Source organism: Puntigrus tetrazona, chromosome 17 (genome assembly GCF_018831695.1).
Source record: "Puntigrus tetrazona isolate hp1 chromosome 17, ASM1883169v1, whole genome shotgun sequence".
Lineage (NCBI taxonomy): Eukaryota > Metazoa > Chordata > Actinopteri > Cypriniformes > Cyprinidae > Puntigrus > Puntigrus tetrazona.
The window spans coordinates 2,182,716-2,203,067 of NC_056715.1; the positions used below are offsets into that span (position 1 = coordinate 2,182,716).

At 39.9% G+C, this 20,352-nt stretch overlaps 1 protein-coding gene across 4 annotated transcripts in view; it reads left to right on the forward strand.

Annotated features, from left to right (window-relative positions):
- Positions 1 to 258: 258 nt before the first annotated feature.
- Positions 259 to 20,352, forward strand: part of LOC122362283 (neuronal PAS domain-containing protein 3) — a 272,325-nt gene continuing 252,231 nt past the window's right edge. For 2 of the 4 annotated variants that reach the window (XM_043263690.1, XM_043263691.1), the window contains exon 1: positions 259 to 1,351. In XM_043263690.1, coding sequence (XP_043119625.1) covers positions 1,197 to 1,351 — 155 coding nt within the window. In that variant the 5' untranslated portion in view covers positions 259 to 1,196. Of the gene's footprint in view, positions 1,352 to 1,614; positions 3,156 to 20,352 lie in introns of those variants that run through there. The other 2 variants (XM_043263692.1, XM_043263693.1) reach the window with 1 other exon arrangement.

Sequence of the window (20,352 nt, forward strand, 5' to 3'; positions counted from 1 at the left end):
GATGTCCATTTCGTTGCTTTTTATTTCTCCAGCAGCGCTTTCCGGTTGCTCTTGCTGTTTTTAAGTTCGTCGAATCTGACTGACCTCACGTTGCACGTGTCATTCTCGTCTGTGAATATTCCGGTCCTCGTCGTTCAGCCCATAAAGGGTTAACTGCTGCGGTAAACCGCCGCGCGCTCCCGTGCGAGCGTCCCATTGGCTGCCGGGCGGTAGCGCGCGCCGTTAATCAGCTGCAAGAGCGGCTGAGTTCATCTTCTCGCACGCGCTATAGGGATGGCATTGCCACACACAGCAGGGCAACACAACACATCAGGAGCATGCACACAGCAAACATCCCATCAGCTTTAGACATTGATCCTGGCAGCAGCACTGACAGCACCTGACCTCTGCAGCATCAGCACCAGAAGAAGAAGCTGATCGTTCCTTCTCTCAGAAACTGAAAGCAGTAGCACATCATCATCACAACAGTAGGAGGCGAGCAGATCACATCATGCACTGGACTTTCCTCGCGTACACACTTAGATCTGTTTCCTAAACCACACTGGGAATGGACAGCTGTCTCTGATCTTAATCAACCGAGCTTTTTCAGGACTGATAAAAAGTTCTGCGCTCGTTCGTTTATACGCACACATTCCTTTACACTAAAAGGAAAGGGTCGCATGTGCGTTTTCTTTTCTGCTGTGGCTATTTAAAGCCGGTATATTCCAAACTAATACGCGTTGTGAACTTAAAATAACATTAGGGCACTTTGATTTACGGTTTTAGGAGTTCGCGCGTCACTTTTTTGGTTAACTAAGTTTCCTAAACTGACGGTTTTTAGTCAAACTTGGCTCACAAGCAGTCGCAAAGACAGTCAGAACGCTGTTATGTTGGAGGATACGGTTAGATAATACGCTTTCGAGGAAGTTTACCTTTAAAAACATAAGCTCGGATTCGTCGGGAAAGCTTGGAGCTCTTGAAACTTTTCCGCGTAAAAGCGCACAGGACGCGCAAAGAGGCGGCAGTCTGCGAGCACCATCGTCGCCAAGCCTCTAAAAGCGGCAGTTCTCTCCTCCGAAAGCAGAAAACAAGACGTAGAATGACCGATGAGCTTGTTTCCATCACTAATGGGATTGTGCTGCTGTGATTTGTCGGACCGGAGGGAAGGTTGATCCACACACGCTCGGTCGGTGCAGCATCGCGGTGCGCGCTCGGGGATGATCAGGATCTTCCCGGATTTCAGTGTTCAGGTGACGGCGGCGGCGGCTGCAGGTGCGGGAGCCGGTGGAGGGATGCCGGCTGCGTCCAGAGTCCCGGGAGCTACTAACGGGAACCCGCAAAACGTCCAGGGCTTGACGTCTTACCAACAAAGGTACGCGGACTAAACGCAAAACACGTTTTTCCTTTCCTCTCGTTTAGGTGGCGTTCATACTATTCATGTCATATTTGTCGCGTCCATTCATATTCACCGTTAACAGGTTTATATATATATATATAACGCAACATTGGATTGCCTTGGAGGTTCCTGAAAGTGTTAACTTAAGATTCCTAACGTCTCATCTTTCATCTGAGACGCGGGTTTCGCTTCATTTATTAGACACAAAACACCACAAGATATAAAACAGGGCGTTTATTGAAGCTGTAAAGTTTTACTGCGCGTCAAATATCAGAAAACACACATAGACACGTAAAGAAAAGTCACCTTGTGATTTACAGTCAATAAAAACGCTTTGCATTCAAATGCATCATGCGAATTACCATCTTTTATGTCATATTAAAAAACCGCGATGATAACAAAACTGGCACTGTCAACTATATCAACGCACAGAACAACTTCAGAACAAAATATCCGAAAATAATTCATTTAAAACGGCAACTGCGTGCAAAAATCAATGCATCTTTTTTCCCCTACCGCAATAATCTTTAATAGAGTTAAACTAGCAAAAACTTCAATCTCCAAAGCCAAGGAAGCACCACTAATTCACACTCTGCGTGATTCGGATTCATCCAAATAGACACCAAGTCTCTGTAAAGTGAGCGAAATGGCTAAATATCCTTTCGTATTCATTTTTTCCACATGCATTTGCACGCTAATTTTCATTACCTGCTGAAGCTAGGCATAGACCGGCGTTAATGGACGCGGATGTTCAGATGTTAGTGTATCAGCAGAATCAAGTGCACACATGCTTACATACACTGTCACGTTCAATTAAACAGTCTGTTTAGAGCACAACACAATGGACGGGACATTAAATGGGGCGGCTGTCAGCCCGTGACCTTGACAGGTCACAGCTTCTGATGCACATCACAAAACAGGCCTTTATTTACGTCGATAGGGATTCATTTAGAAAAATATCAGTGATGTATTGAATGTGCTTTAGTGAAAAAAAAATACGTTTTTCTGATGCGCTTTTAAATCTAACACGTGGGCATTGTACGAGCGATATCCCTTTTATATTTTTAAATTAAAAAAAAAATAAATACACACGTTTTGTACTCGCTCTTAGCGCTTGGTTCGAAATAATTTAGCGTCCGGTTAAATAAACGTCAACTTGATTTTGACAGCTGTCAATCACCTCATTCGACACGTAAACACAAAAGCGAGCATCAGCTCGCGAACGTTGAAAAAGTGTCGTGAAGCGAATTGTCCGACCCTTTCGTTGACGCATCGCAAACAACCTGTATATTCCCCGTAAACTCAAACTATTTCCAACTACAACTGAGTGGCGTTGTTGCGCCGGCAGGAGAGGGAGATGAGAGGGAGAGAGAGGCAGGGAAAAAGCTGAAAAATGCGGACAAACATGCTGGGAAGAAGCGGCTGTGTTCGAGGGGCACGTCGTGATGCGAAAGCCCGTCTCGTGCACTGATTCCTGCCTTCGTTTTCCCCGCGAGGACCGCCGCCGGATCGCACGAGCGTCCCCGGGTTTCCTCTCACTTTATTGGCATGCCTTTGGATCTCAGCGTCGGCTGGTCTCGCTCCCGTCTGAACGCGTCCTAACGCACGGAGACACGGGCACGAGCGCTCCGGTATCACCGATGGCGTTGCTTCAATGCTCCCGGTTCCGCTGTCAGCCGCTCGCCGCGTGAAATCCGGAGGAAAAAAGTGTAATTAATAATTGCAGGAAGATGGCGCCCACCAAGCCCAGCATTCAGCAAGACCCTTCCAGAAGAGAACGGTAAACGCTCGGTTTGTTGTGTGTCTGTGGAAACGCGTGCGCTGACGGGCATTTTGGACTGAGATGTGAAACTTTGCCCTTTCCGCAGGAGTGTGTGTGTGTGTGAGGGGTTGGGTAACAGGTATACACGCTGACAGAAGCCGCGAGTGTGTGTGTTTTTGCTGTGCGTGCGTGTGTGTGTGTTTTGGTGGACAGAGGACATGACCGTTGAATGTGCTCAGCTCGCCTCGCGCTGCTGCTGGCGGGTTTCGCGGGAAATTTGTGAACATTCGAACGCGACCGTGTTGCAGCGTTGTATCCGCTCGGCGTTTGTTTTCGCGGCATTAGGCCAATCTGAGTAAAACACACTGTTTACTGCTGCGAAATACTGTGCGCCAGGCTGCTGTTTGAGGAAGTTTCGGCGTAGGTTGATGTGGATTTGATTCCTCTGTTGGATCAGAAACTCTCGATGGGGATTTTAGCGCGAGCGGTTAATAAATCTGCACTTTGGAAATGACAGCAGTCGATCACGAGACTGGTTATACACAGTAGTCAGGTGTATGTTAAAGGATGTTGCCGAAACGCCTTTCTTATGGATTGGTGTTGAACACTAACACTGCAGGTGCACGATTGCCATCACTAGATTTTATATTTGTAGATATTCCGTGTATTAGGTGGCATGCTAAAAGATTGTTTCTTTTGTTGTTGTGTTGCTTATTGAGTAGATATTTGCTGGTGCCTTTTACACTTGATGACAGGTGGTGGACTAAATTCATTTGTCAGATCAATAGATGTGAAATTGTGATACAAGGCTATTTCTGTAAATATGTGCATGTTTGAGAAAGGCTCGAGGATGAAGAAAACAGGACACCACCTTCATCTAGTTACAGAATCGCTGTCATAATTACTTAATTTATGGATCAGAAATTGTGACTGAAATCTGTTGTTTATGCTGTTACTGTATTGCTAGTTTATGTGTGAAAATGACTTGTTCATCAGCCCTTTTACACTTAGATGTCAGATGGTGGTGCACTAAATCTTGCAATTACGAAATTATTTGATCTCTGTATCTGACACTGTGATACGACCGTGCATAAGGCTTCAAGGCTGTTTGAGGACTAATAAATGCATTTATATGTACGCATATACAGATGGATTCAATGTGCATATTTCTGAGGATTAGTTCGGTTAATCGAAATTTTAACACGACGTTGTTTTATTGCTATTTCGCTCGAGTACTGCATATGCATCAGATGACAGGTGTTGCGCTGAATTAATCTGCAGTTATGGAACTGCTAATGATCTGAAATTGCAACGAGGCCGTATCTTATTTTCACTAGTCAGGTATGCGTTGTTTTCGTTATCATCGAAACTTTCTATTAGCAAATGCGTCAGGTTTTCCTGCGTTTAGACGACAAGTGGCTGTCAGATGACTTTTTAGAACATCGCTGGGCCTTTTTACGCGAACCCATGCGATACGGTGGTTATTTTTTTTTCCTCTTTAGCTTTCAGGAGTATTAAATTAGGCAGCGCCGATTCACGCCGCACTGCGCGCATCCATCCGCGTGCGACGTACAGCTTGTTGAACTAATGTTAAGCTGTATGCAATAATTCACCTGCGGTGTGTGTGTGTGTGTGTGTGTGTGTGTACAAAATATCAGCCGTAGAGCCAGTGACATTTTACAATGTAAACACGGCCCGATTCATATACTCTAGCAACTCCGCAAGATCGTGTGCCTGACCGGACTGCGAATGGCTATCATTAGCAAGCTTGACAAAACTCTCATCGAGCTCGATTATTTTATAATTCCCACTCGGAACGCGCAGATTACGCTAATGCACCTACGTCTAAATAGGCCACGACATTAGAATTATATTCCACCCCCTGCCAGTCATAACAGCAGGAGATGTTTATGCTAAGTCGGTCTGCAGTAATCTTTCTGGCGGGAGCGTATTTGTGTGCCATTCCGAGCATATCGCAGAGATAGGAATCTTGAAGATGGAATTAATTTCGAGGGGGGGAAACTTCATAGCCAGTGCATGAGTGCTTCCTTTATCACCTGTTTCCGACCGGCATTCTGAAGGGCTAAATTGCACTCTGTGATTCGTTATGTGGCTCCACTTGAGAGTTGAACCGAATAACACTAGGGCTGAAATTCTCAAGGAAGGTTCGGGAGTTTATTTTTTAATGCAGTGCTGTTTACCAGCGCTGTAGCGAGTGTTGGGAAGGGAGGGATTGTGCTCTTGGGCGAAGCAACTCTGAAGGAGTTGGACGCGAATTCACAGAGAGGGAGAGAGAGAGAGAGAGAGATTGGTTGGCGTGAATTTATACACAACACTAAACACAAAGTTGGCTTTGTGTTGAAGAAAGCAATGCCTCCCTCCCTCACTGTGAGCAAACAAAAGTGCTAAATTGTTCCATTTCCTCTCCTACGGTGCAGCAGTGGATCCATAGATTGAGAGCCTAGCTGTGGTATTGTGAAATGCTTGGGGTTTATTTGGTGTTGCGTTATAAAGGATCGTCTCTCTAATGGCTTGCGTATCAACAGGTCCATTAACAAGACGCCACGTGTGATGCATATTGCTTCCGTTTCAGGTTAAAGATGTAAATGAATGTATAAGGGAAAGTGTATATCTTTTGTTTTCCCGCCGTCGATTGTTTTAAATGGGCCTGCGGTGAGGCAGATTTATTTTCCGCGCGTATAGGTGCTAAATTAACACGGGCTCATAAAAGCCGCACGCGTAATGATTATAATAAAACGAGCTAAAAATCGGACTGTAGCATTTCATGCTGCAACTTCTTGAAAGTATTTAGCGTGGCTACACATGTAAATGATGAAAATTGGCCTGTTTGTTATTGTAATCGCATTCTGACATGTTTGCCGCTCATCGTAATAATCCTTTGATGTGAAATTATGAATATCAGCATCTCGCTAAACGCTCAGGAGTAGCGTCAGTGTGCTGCGTTTGTGATTATTGTTAATTTTTTTATTCCCAAATCGCAGAGCGTTAGATACGCGGAACGTTTACGGTGGAAAACAAAAAAAGGCGACGTTTCTCCGAACGCCAGGAGACGCAGACAAGCCCAAGCTGAGCTATACCATCACACAAAGAGCGCACCGATTCCACCCGTCGATCCGCCAGCGTCGAACGCGGCGTGGAATGGAGGCAAATAAGCAATTCTGATGTGTATTTATCACAATTAAGAGGGATTTCCAGCCCCCATCTGTGGCTGGTGCTCTGCGTGTTGTGCGGTGATTACCGAGGCTCTCGCCAGCCGCCACTCGTCTCTGTTATTGTGAAGGTCAGAGCAGAGAGGCAGACATAAAGAAGATGCACCCCGCAAAGGTAATCGTGCAGTCTCTCGATGCATTACTGCACGGCTCGTGGCGTGAGACGTATACGTCTGAGCTGAGGTGTTTGATTGTTCTTTCAGTTTAGGTTTTTTGATATCAGGGAATCAGGTAGATTGACCTTTTTCATTGTCGCCTTTATATACCACGATGCATCTTTTGGTTTTAATCTTTAGTTATATTTCGGCGAGTGTCAATTTCCACCACTTTGGTCCAAGAAAGTATTTATTCAACAGATGCTGATCTTTTGTGACAATGTGCCCCAATAGTGGTGCGTGGTGTCTTACTTTATGGGGTAAGTTGTCACAATTGAAACCTGCCATTAAATGACGAAATACAGCATCAATCAAACCGTAAATAATTACGTAACAAAACCATTAACGAACCGGTGCTAAATATTATAAGAAAGAAAGATGTCCAACTTGATAAATGCTGAACAGTGTCTCTTGTCTAAATGAACATCAGTGTGGTTTTTACGTTCGTGTTTGTTTCAAACCTGTACAGTATGATTTTTTTTTTTCCTCCCCTTCTGGTCAGCACAAAATAAGTTATTTTAAATAATTCATTTCCATACTATGGGAAAATGCCACGGAAGCAAATGGCTACCAGCAGCTGGTTGGTTACCAACGAAACATCTTTTAAACCCTTTTTTAAACCAGCATACGAAATCGCTGTAACTGGACGTTTGCTTGTGACAACTAGCCCCGGTTCTCTACATTGAAGGCCTTCATAGTTCAATGGACACAGGCAGTGCATGCGTGCCTTTTTATGCCAGAGAGAAGAGATCAGAGATGGTCGTGCTGTAGGCCGCTAAAGTGTTGCTTCTGAATGTCACAGGTTTTGTTATGGTTTGCGGCTGCAGTAAAACCCGAGCTCCCCTTCTACGCGTTTAATGTCCACAGTGGTTTTAAGACCTTCATTTAGTATCTGGCTCTAAAGACAGATGTTCTGCCCGCTGACTCCCATCTGCTTCTTTGGTTTGGCTTTGCCGCGATCATCTAATGCTAGCAGCAAGCGTTGCCCTTTACTCGCCCCCTCTAGTGTTCCAGCGGCACTTCTGAGCCCGAACAAACTCCACAGCGCTTCCAGAATACATGTGTAATCCTCCTATATATGCATTGGCAGAGAAAATGGATTTAAATGCATTGCATACTTGGATTTGGGTTTGGATTTGCACATATTTGCACATATCGAACAATGCCTTTTATCGTTTTGATTTGAAGATGTCGCCACTTTTCTCTACATTGAAAGCTTTGTGTTAGATTTGGATGCAAGATGCTGTATTTAGGATTGGAAATCCTTAACGGAAGCACATTACCACTCAAATAAAATTAGGCTGTTTTTATTTTTACTGAACACAACTACTCGATTTGTTTATATCATGGATGTCAAGATATATTGCCGTTTTCTTCCACCAATGTATTTGTATAGTACTTTATCTTCATAGATGCTGTATACTCACAAAAGCAATATAAAATATAAATCATCACGCATTGACATTTGTATAATCACAAGCCTACATGATTGGACAGCAATGTTTTATATATACACACTAGTCAACATTTGAATTGGATCAAAACCTTTCATCAGATTTATTCTTAAACCTAATACCAAAATGCATTAGAGAACGTGTCTATGGACAACTTTAATTAACTTTTTTGATCCACTTCAAATGTTGAATACTAATATATATATATATATATATATATATATATATATATATATATATATATATATATATACACATAGAATATATACAAACATACTCATATATGTAGCTATATATATATATATATACAGTATATAGTTTAAATTTTACATGAATGTAGCTAATTACGTAGAAAATAATTACAAATTTTATTAAAAATTAAAATTTTCAGCTAAATATTCTATATAATCTAAAAATATAATCTATTTCACGAACGGAAGTTAAATATGTTTTGAATGCTATATAATATCATTTTAAATAATCGTTCTGATTTGATCATCTGCACCTGCACGGACCTTATCCTGAGTTTTGCAAATTTACAATTGATTATTCCGGTTCAGCAGAAGACGACACAGCCCACATGACTCGACACAGGCCGCCCTCGCACCTCACAGTAATACCCGCTGCACACCCCGATAAATAAATTTTGTGGCGCATATGCTCGCTGGCCCACCTGTCAGTTTAATAAGCGAATGTCATAGCTGTGATTTGGCTGTAAATGGAGGTAAGCCCCCATCACCTCGCCTCACAAAGGAGCTACAGCACGCCGAGGTATTTTCTCTATAGCATTCCTTACGCATGTCGTCACCTAAAGAAGCCCCCTTTGCGGGGATTTACTGACTGCTTTTGTGCTGTCGTTTTCCCAGGCTTATCACCGGGTACACTCATCTAAAGCAGCACCGCAGGACGCTGTGTCAGCCACTTCTGTGTCTCCTGCCACTTCCTGTGCTTTGACTTACCAAAGGCAAACTTTTTGAATTGATAATATATCTGTCCGTGTGTGGCGTGTAATGGAGTAACAGTAGGTCTTTCGTCAGGGAAAGGCTAAAATTAGCTCACAGTCCTGACAAATGAAGGCCTTTCCAGCAGCAGACTGTGGGAAAAGGTCAAATTGCTTATTGATATTGTACAGCACAATAGCCATCAGCTAAAGTAAACACATGCTAGCTCTCAGTGCTTTTGCAAGAGAAAAAGAGAATTTTTAAGGGACGTGTGACATGTTTGTGCTATATTTACCAGTAGGAAATAGATAGATTTCTTATTCCTGAATGAGCTGCATTTGTAAGTGCTGTTAAATGGAACAAATGCACATTTGTGATTGTACACAAAGATTAAATATGATCTATATATCTATCTGTTTGTCTGTTCCTCGTTTGTTGCATTGTTCTAATCTATCTATCTATCTATCTATCTATCTATCTATCTATCTATCTATCTATCTATCTATCTATCTATCTATCTATCTATCTATCGTTGTGTTCGTTTGCTCGTTTTTTTCCTTGTCCGTCCGTCCATCCATCCATCAATCCATCGTTTGCTCGTTTTTTGCTTGTTCATTCATTGCATCTATCTATCTATCTATCTATCTATCTATCTATCTATCTATCTATCTATCTATCTATCTATCTATCTATCTATCTATCTATCGTTCGTTTGCTCGTTTTTTCCTTATGCATCCGTCCGTCCGTCCATCTGTCTATCCATCCGTCCATCATCCATCCATCCATCATCCATCCATCCATCTATCGTTCGTTTGCTCGTTTTTTCCTTATCCATCCATCCATCCATCCATCCATCCATCCATCCATCCATCGTTCGTTTGCTCGTTCATTCATTGCATCTGTCTATTTGTCTATTTGTCTATCTATGTATTATTATTATTATTATTGGTTGGTTTGCTGTCTATCTATCCAAAAATCCATTAGTTTAGGATTAACTGTCAATTCACATGAATCACTTAAAAACCGTAGTATTTTCCGTAGGTTTTATTAAGGCAGCCGTATACCACAAACAAGCATTTTCATTGCCTCTTAATGATTTACAAACTAAACTCAGGGGTTCACATTTGAAAGATTGGTTTTGGCAAGACCAATAGAAATTCAATTTCGCTCATGAACAAGTGAGCTGTGTTTACGACATAACCGCGTACGCTGACATCTCGAGAGCTCTCCTCCGCCTTTCAGACGGCACTCAGAGAGCAGAAATGTATAGGACAGCTTTCGACGGAACAGAAAACAACTTTCCAGAAAGTGTACTTGAAATAGTTGGGGGTTTTGTGAGGTCACATCCATTTTTCCCCCCCTCTCTCTCTCCCATGTTATTTCATGGCTGCACGGCTCTCTTCTTTTTAATTCTTTTCATCTCATTGTAGCCCCCTGTGTTTGAAAGTCTAGGTCAATAAGGATGGGCACATTGCGAATTTCATGATCTGTGTAGTGGAACAAATTGAAAGCAAAGCCTATATCAATCACGTTGAAGGCAGGGTTAATTGTTCCTGCTTCACAAGAACTGTGGACAGATAAAGGCGTAATGAAACACTTATGCCTCTAATGTGGGCACTCCTCGGGATGAAATGATAGAAAACAAAACAAATGTTTACTCATATAGTAATTACTTCGGTGCAAAAGTCAAAGAATGTGAAACACACTTTGATGTGCGTGTCCTTGAAAGAGCCTGATTTATTCCACCTGCGTTCTGTGCCCTTCAACTTTCGTTATGTTATGATTTTTCCTGCATGGCATTATGGGTAATATCTCGTTCTAACAGGAGATATATGCTGCATTGTGATCTTGGCTTGCTTGAATCATGGACTGCTTTCTTGGAATTGTTTATTTGCATGTTAATTTTATATAAACTCAGCATGAAATGGTAAAATGTAGAAAGTTGTAAAAAAAAACAAACCACAAGCGTGTACATAATGCATAATATGTCCTGGTTTCATTGTGCAGTTTTCATATTCCAAGGAAAAAAAAATCATTATCTTTTGATATTGTTCAATCAGAATGTAAATAAAGAATTAAAACTGAAATTAATTTTCAAGTTGACATTTAACTTATAATTATTGTTATTTTTATGTTATATTATAGATTAGTGCTGTCAAAATTTATATATATATAAATATATATGCATATTAAATATATACAGTACATATATGTAAACAAAAACTTTTTTTATATGCAATTAATTGTTTGACATCAGTATTGTAGACGGTTGTATTACTTCAATTTTCAAATTATAACTTTAATTTTTTTTTATATTTTTCTTTTTGTTACATTTTTTTCTTAGAACATTGAATTAAATCTATTAGTTAGCAGTCTACCTGCCACAATTGTATTTATTTATTTAGCATTGGATGGATTCATTTTTTAGTTTGATGCGTGTCCTTAAAAGGGCCTGAATTATTCCACATGCGTTCATTGCCTTTCGACTATTGTTATGTCACGCTTTTGCTGCACGGCATTGTGGGTAATCTCTAGTTCTTACCATAGAATCTGGATTTGAGCACAAAAACTGCACAAAATAGCAGATACATGCTACGACTTAAGCAGAAGATCTTAGCTTGCTTGGATCACGGATCGCTTTCTCAGAATTGTTTACTTGCATATTTATTGAATAAACCCAGAATGAAATGGTAAACTGCAGAAATTTGTAATAAAACAAATCGCAAATGCGTGCATGCATACATAAGAGCGTTCGGGTAGGGTCGTGCATGCATACAGCTCGCACACATACCAGACACACGTGTATGTATATTATATATACATTCTCAGTATTTAGTTAATTGAACTCTAAAGTCCATGACAGCTATCACAACACAGTGGGTAATTCCGAAAATTAATGAGAATGATAATTCTTAAAAGACTGTTCCAGACTTTGCCCAAACTCATTAACTAAATCTCTCATTTAAATACATTCTAAAGACTTTCGGGAAAAAGAGAGAGGGGGGAAAAACATTATTGCTATGTAAGCATTAACCCGATTTGAAAATGCTGAGATGCTGAATTTTATGGAAGACTGGACGTCTATCAGTCTGTATTCTCAAACTGAAATCCTTCGCTAAACTCGTCTATCTGCTATAATACCGGACGATAAACCTGGTCACATGCTGTAGGAAAACAATCCATCGCCTCTGCCGGTTTATTTGTCTGGGGTATAAATTTAGTTTTGAGTTGTTGATCTTAGTTTATTGTAAATCCTCTGTGACCCTCGCATGTAAGCTGATCTCTTTCTTTGGCTTTAAACCATGATAGTTATAGAAAGACCTCAAAACCAGATCCAATTTTGTGATATTTATTCACTTAAGCTGTAAGTAACATTTTTTTTCCCAGTGTTTTTGTAAGGAAAACTGTTCACATAGTAAACCCTACGGCCGTTTTAAAGAACATAATGTCTATTATTATAAAGATTTCTCTTAATAAAGTAAGTGAGGCGAGAAACATCATCATGAAATTATATTTCGTTGCCTTTGTTTTATTCACAGCTTTGACTAAACTTTAACTAAACTATGTTTTATAAAAGTTTCCTTTGCTTGACTAGCCTAGCGCATTATCCTTCCAGAGGCTGTAGAGAGCTCCTGATAGTTAAAGCTAACGTTTCAAGTTGTTGTTGTGGTCTTCTGATGGTGTCGGTTAAACGTTACGCACAATATTCGGCTCGCTTCCTTTTCCTCTCCACAGAAATTACTGCTCAACTTCCTCTGTTCCATGCAATTCTCTTCTCTCTTTACCTAAGAGCAAAAAAAACCCTGAAATACTGTGCCTCGGAGACAAAAGAAGCGTCAGTGGTTAAAAATGTGGATAATGGAAAGGTTGGGGTTTGGCGGTCAGGTCTGGGGAGAGGTGAGAATGAACGCGGGGAATTGGAGATCTGCTCAGGTCGTGATCTCGGTCCAGTATCGATGTCAACCCTAGTTTCTGCGTCGCCACGGGGATCTGATAACGAAAATTGGCAAATTTCGTTTTTCAGGTCTCAAATACTTTCTTTGACTCTTAAAATCATGTGGGTTTTATATAAACGTGCGTTAAAGGGATAATTCACCAAACATAAAAAACGATGTCATGGTTTTCTCATGTTGGTCCAAACGTGTGTGAGTTTCTTTCTCATGTAGACAGAAAAAGGAGCTTCGTAGCTTTTTTTTTTATTATTATAAAAATATTTTTAAAATGCATTTATCTTAAAAATATGAAATAAATAAAATACAAACATTTATGCATTTATTTTTACTGTCAGATTCTTTTTTGTATTGACTAATATTTTTTTATGTTATTTGTAAATTATATTATGTGTAATATATGTTTAACTGAATTTACCACAGCTGATTTTTATAATAAATAAAGTTATATGTTATTTTATAATTTTTAATGCTTATATATTACTAGTTGCCATGTACGTTTATGACTTATTTGTAGTGCTTTTTGGAGATTGAGAGCAACAAACATCATTCATTTTCATTGTCTCGGTAGCATAGTGATTGCACAATTGTTTTTTTCGGTGCAAACTGCACTTTAATGCTTAATATGATATAATATAATCTAAAGGAAATCTTGCTGAGTAGTATAATATAATAATGTAATATAATGTTACATTTTAATGGATTGCTCATTTAAAAAACCAAAACAACCAAGCCTCAAATAGCATTGTATAAAGATGACAGGAAGTGATGTAATGGCAGTTAAAATGGTGTAAATGTTGGACTTGTTCATCTTGTGGTCAGACTAAGTCTTGGAGTGAGCGGGAGAGAGAGGATGGAAAGTGTGCTCCAGGCCAGGACTGAGGCAGCCTCTGGCTCAGTGTGTGTGCTGAGATCTTCCTCTGAACTCTCTCTCCGCTGTCAGATGTGTGTCTCGCCCAGCAGTCTTGATTTACCCCTTCAGTGCCCACTCAAACCCGTCTGAGAAATCCCCACAGAGAGCGGACCTCTCTGAATCACCGCGGTGCCTCAAAAAAAGTAATAAACTCATATTAGCTGTCTGTCTGTGAGGAGCGGATGTTAAACTCGCGTGTCCAGGACGTTAGTTGTGTACAAATGTTGATGCTTTTTTATTGCGACAGCTTTCAGACCGGCTCCATTTGTTTGCAAAGCTGTTTTGAAAAGGCCATATCCTACACGTTATTTTTAAGACCGCTCCGTTTATTTTACTGTATCCCACCATGTTTTGCAACTTTATGTCGAAGACTTCTGAATAACCACAAATTTCCATAAATGGTCTGAATGGATTATAGTGTATCTGCATAGTTTAGCATATTTCCCATTATAACTTCTTTAAAGTCAACATGAAAAGAAAATTGACCATAAAATGTATACGTCCTTATTTTATTCGCATACAGTTTTCATATTTCAAGGAAAACAATGTTTTGTAATCTTTCGTAACGTTCCAGTTGAAGTTTGTTTTATGTTGAATTTAACTATTGATTTTTTACTATTTATATGTATTTTATTTTAATATTATATGCAAAAAGTAGTTTAAATAATTTAGTCTAAATGCCACAGGTTTATTTATTTATTTATAAAAATCAGCTTATTTTTATAACTTTTGTTTATATATTTCTTGAATTCAGTCATTTTTTGCATCAGCTGATATTTATATATTTTAGTCATTTTATGTGTGCATATATTTATACATTTAAAACCAAAGTAGTTTGAATAATTTATTCAAACCGCTGCCATTTTTAAAATAAAAATCAGCAGATTTTTATATATTTTTATTAATTAGAACAATTAATTAGTTTGAGTAGCTTATTCTTATTTTTTTGCATCAGTTGATATTGATATATAATATAATTTTTTTTAAAAATTCATTAATCTTAGAAATCCGAAGTAGTTTGAGTTAATTAGCTTATTTTTCATAAGCTAATTTTGTTATAATTCTTTATTTTTTATTTTTTTTTACGTTTAATTACATTATTCTTGAATTCATGGAAGCGATTTACCGTGACCGCCACAATTTCCTTTTCGCGCATCCGACGAACTTGGAGAACGAAGCCGGCAGACGCGCGGCAGAGAGATGCGTCACGAGCAAATGGTGAAGGGTTAAAAGAAATCAGTGGGGGACGGAGCTGTGTGTCAATATTTGGACAGTTACTGTGTAGCGCAGCAGATGAGCGCAGCATCTGCTGCGTGCGGGAGGGTTTCTGGATGAGCGTGAACGGAGAGGGGGGTGGGTTATATTGTGAAGGCTGGCACACAGTATGCGCCCAGACACATTCCACAGGAAGTCCTGCGATTCCGCTGGCGTGCGCGCCCGCTATTCATCATAAATATTTTAGCAATATCATACCCCGACCATGCCCCAGTCATTTTGCCAAGCGAGGGGAAAACATTTAGCTTTCTCTCTCTCCCGCTCTCTGATGCCTTGTAAATTATTTTTCATGCCGCAAATGTCAGTGTATTTATTTTTCCATGAGCTGCATCATTAGATATAACAAGAATAATCTTAAAAATCTCACTTCAGCAATGTATAATCTGACGCTTCACTTCAAAGCCAGACTGTTTACCATATCAAGGCGATGCTGTCAGAGAGTATTTCTCTATGCTTGTTTACTATGAAATTGGCAAAATTGTCAGGAATGGAAACAGAGAACATTTTTGTTAAGTTGTGACGCTCATTAAAATGGATCTTCTCTCTCCCCCATGGCCTTGCGCTCGCGCTAATGTTCTGCCGAGACCGTTTCCAGACACTTACAGCATTTTGTATTCCTCCGTCTCGCTTTGTCTCGGTTTAACCCTCGCGCGTGCATATATTGTCCTTCCCTCTGATGTGAATCCGTTAATGAGTTCTCTGACAAATACAGTAATGGCCTTTCACTTCCGCATTTGGTGCGCGGAAAGAGGCTGTCTGTTGGAATTACGTCCCGCTCCGTTGAAGGAAAATGGCTCGTATCCTCAAAGGTACAGAAGCGGCGATGGCACCGCGAACGCTTTGCTGCGCGAAAGCTCTGAAGACGTCTTTGTGGGAATTCCTTATTAAGACTTTAAACGGGACGCATCGTGGAAAACAGGATTTTCCTTGCTCGTTTGAAATGGAGTTTGATGTATTATTCCCGCGTACTGTACTCCCTCCCTAGCGCACCTAGGACGTTTATTGATTTAAAGGATCTTCCGCACGACTCCCGTCTGGGTTTCGACGCCCTATGACCTCAACGTTATATTAAAAGGAAGGGGAAAAAAAAAGTTGCATGCAAAAAAAAAAAGTGAAAACGCTGAACCTAAAATAGTAAACAAAATGGGAGCCGCATTCACAAAACAATCTTAAAGGAACAGTTCACCCAAAAATGAACTTGTGCTTAGCCTAAGCTTGTTTCTTTGTGGAAAAACGGATTTGGAGAAATTTAGCTGGATTCTCTGCAGTGAATGGGTGCCGGCAGAATCCAAACAACTGCTAATAACCTTACAATAAGTAATCCACACGATTCCAATCCACATGATAACATCTGTTTTGACTTAAAAACGTGTACTTCCGTATTGTGACATACTTACGAGAGAATATTAAATGAGTAGACTAAAGGGCATGGCTTTTCTTTTTTTTTTACTGCAAATTTATTGGTTGTGGTAAAATATTCAGAAATGAAGGGGCGTGGTTAATGATGTCACGTTCATACAAAAGGCCGCCAAACGGTCAATTTAGAGACAGATTTGGATTAAAGATGACATATTTTATAAAGACACAAAGCCTTTCGTTTCACACAATGCTAACTGATAGACTGATAGTCGTGCTGATTGTTTGTGAATTATTGTGATGTTTTTATCAGATCTTTGGACTCTCATTCTGATGGCACCCATTCACTGCAGAGGATCCACTCGAGATCAAGTGACATGATCCTTGAAAAAAAACCTCATGCACAGAGTATATGTGTATATATATATATATATATATATATATATATATATATATATATATATATATATATATATATATATATATATATATATATATATATAATCACTTTTGTGTTTGCAAAAGTAGCTGAAATGGTGGTTGTGAAAAACAAAATTTACAGCCATTGTTGGTTAAAAAAACCCTTTTTCTAAGTGAGCTTAAGGGAGTAAAAATACACAAAAACTACAAAAGTGTAGAATATGTCTCCTTTGACATTCTCAGATGTTGCATTTCAGACGGCGGATTTTTTTTTTTTTTTTTGCTGAAAAAGCCAAAAGCGTTCCCACACACATGAATGCTCTTTGCAGGTATTGAGAAGCCCACAGCGGGTCCGAGACGTCTGTTCTCTGTAGGCCGCGGCTGAAGAGGCTTAGCTGCATTTTTGTTCTCTGGCTCTGGGCAGCGTCTGAACAGCTTCCCTGTATCTCTCTCTCCAGCAGTCAGAGAGCACATAGAGACGCCACCAGTGATGAATGGGGCACCTTGTCAGTTAAAATGAAAATTCTTAGCCGGATGATAGCTTCATATTAATGCCTGTTTTATGGATTGGAGCAAGTTGTCTGAACAAGATGAATGTGGGTGATGAGAGGAGAGATACAAAATAAAACCGCTTCTGTACCTTCATCAGGAGCGCGGGTTTTGGGTGTGGTTTGTCGCACGGGACGCTCTTTCCTGTCTGTGTAGCACCTGACAGGAAGTAAAACCCCATTAATGCTCTCAATAGTGGTATCGATTTTTAGCGGGAACCTTTCAAGACAGACGCACTTTGAGCTCAGAGGTTGTTAAATTATTGCGTGTGCATCTACATAAGCCACAAGTCAGTGCGATTTCAATGTTTAATAGCCAAATTTCCAGTAAAGAATTACAGTATCTGCATTCCAGAGAAAACAGTGTTACCGTGGAAACAGAAATTTCTGCTAAAGAGCTCCGCAGTGACTGTCCAAACCCATAAACCATTGCGAAGTTTTATTGTATGCTCATTTATCCCTCATAGCTCTTTATTTTATACGGATCCAAGATAAGGTATTACATTTTGCATCAAATGAAATTGACAAAAGGGATTTTTAAATGGTTGCAACAAGGTTCATTAGTTAGCAACGTTAATTAACATGAACTAAGAATGAACAATACTTCTACAGCATTTATGAATAGCTTATTTCTGCTTTTACTAATGCGTTATTGAAATCACAAGTTAAGTGTTTGTTAACATTAGTTAATGCACTGTGAGCTAACCGTGAATGACTAGAAAAATTAATAGCTTGTTGCTGACAAATGTGTAACAACTAGTGGGCTGAAGGATTTCAGTTTCAATGCTTGGTAAATAATTTCAATTTAAACGTGGCGCTAAAGACATTTCAACAATTTGCTTTGTCATCACAGGAATAAATGATGGCCCGGTTTCACAGACAGGGCTTAGCCTAAACCAGGATTAGGCCAAAGTTCAATTAGGACATTTGCAAAAATGTTAAAGATTAGTAAGTGCAAGTCTCTTTCAGTAAAAACTTAGTCTAGGACTAGTCTTAAGCCTTGTCTGTGAAACACCGGGTATATTTTAAAATATATTCAACTGGAAGACACTTAATATGTAATAAATCATTTATTTATTATTTTTTACTCATTTTCAGCCTGCATTTTATACAACCATTTTCATTTTCAGAGTACATTATTCCCTCAAAAATGTAAGTTCGCGGTTCAATATCTTGTTTTCATATACTGCAGGTTTTGCTTCGAATCAAAGTTTCTAATGTTGCGGTTCATCTCGGAGCAGGTTTGTGCCTTTTGTGCCGTTGAACCCTTCATCGAAGAATTTTTAGGAATCCCAATGGAGAAAATGAATGGAAAAAACAGTTCCTGGAACATGGTGGAAAATCGAGGCTGTCGCGGTTGCACTGTACAGGCAGTGGACGCTTCCTGCCCATCATCGTGTGACAGGGGTGCAAGCCCTATTACGTGCGGCCGTTTCATCAGCGCCTATTGGCGTTAGAAGTCCATCTCCCTCCTTTTCTGGCACGCTCGGTCTCTCTTTTTTGTGCTCTTTCTGGGTGCTTCTCTCCGTTTCTCTGGTTTGGCTGCGGCTGAAAGCGTTAAGTGTTGTTCTCTCTGAGGTCTGTCCCCGACTGGCTCGCGCTCAAAGCTTTAGCGATCTGTTCAGACACATTCAATTCACACAAGCTCAGTGTGCTGTCAAAGCAATGATATTGATTCAGGAAAAAAAAAAAAGAGAAAAATCTCTCTGGTTTTCCTCCCTCTAATTTTAATGTTTACATCTCGTTTTAATCCTCGTGTCTCGTTTGAAATGAAATCCATCCATCCATCCGTCCCTCCTCTCCCCAAACAAATCGGTAATTACGTGGCCGTGACATGAAATGGACCTGCAGCGAGCAGACACATGAAAGAGGGGATGGAAGGCGAGCCGAGGGCTTGGACACGACCGCAGCGAGAGGTCTTTGAGAGAAAAAGAGACGACTTGAATGTAGAGAGGGAGGGCCGAGAGCAGAGGGCACGAGAAATAGAGACGGAGAGGGGATTGCGAGCCTTGGCTGGTTGCTAGTGGCCATGAGCTGATGCGTTTCAGTATCTCGGCACAGGAAGCTTTACGTTCAGCTCAAGCGTTTGAAGTAAACATTGCTCAAGTTTCGCTCTCTCCTGGTCCGGCTCGATCTTTTTAGACCTGAAAATTCATGCTTTTTGTATTGCAGACAGAATGCATGAAGTAAAATTATTTTTATTTAGTTTCTCTGGTTTGTCGCCACGAATATAGCTGTGGCAGCTGGAATGCTGCTAAATTATCAATTATTAATCAGCACTACAGTGTGTATAGTATAAGCACAAATACTATCTATTGTAATATATATATGTTTCTTGGGACACAAAATGAATTGGTCACCATTTTTATTTATTAGTAATACTGAAGCACTATAAAAAACGTACAGTATTAGGGTATTACCGGAGAAGATAATACAATAATTTATTATTTATTAATTTAATGTATTTCAGCATAGACTTTATCTATGCCGTGTTTCGAACAAGTTAACAGTTTTTTTCTTTTTTTCTGATGCAGATATCGAGAGCAGTGCCTGTGGCTGATGCACAGAAAATAGTGTACACAAAATTATAGCTGTTTTTTTTAAACGCGGCATCTGTGGAAATCCGCAAATTTATTTAAAATACTAATTTTAAACGTGACTTTTTTTGGCATTTTCATCATTTAGCCAAAAGGAGTTAATTTGCCTTGATCTTCGGAATCACTGGTTTTGATTTGCACCGATGTTAATACTATATCATTTATTTATGAATTTAGTTGATTACCAATTAAACGTTTCACTCTTTTGCATTACTGTCACCGTACTGGTATCTTCAGGTCAAAACAGAACCTGTAAAAGTACAATGATTTGAAGTGATCTCGAATCTTGGCATTAATAAATCTTCTCTGCTCTGCATTAATAAATCGCATACCGCTCTCGAACAGAATAAGTTTCATTTGACCAACGGCCTGGAGG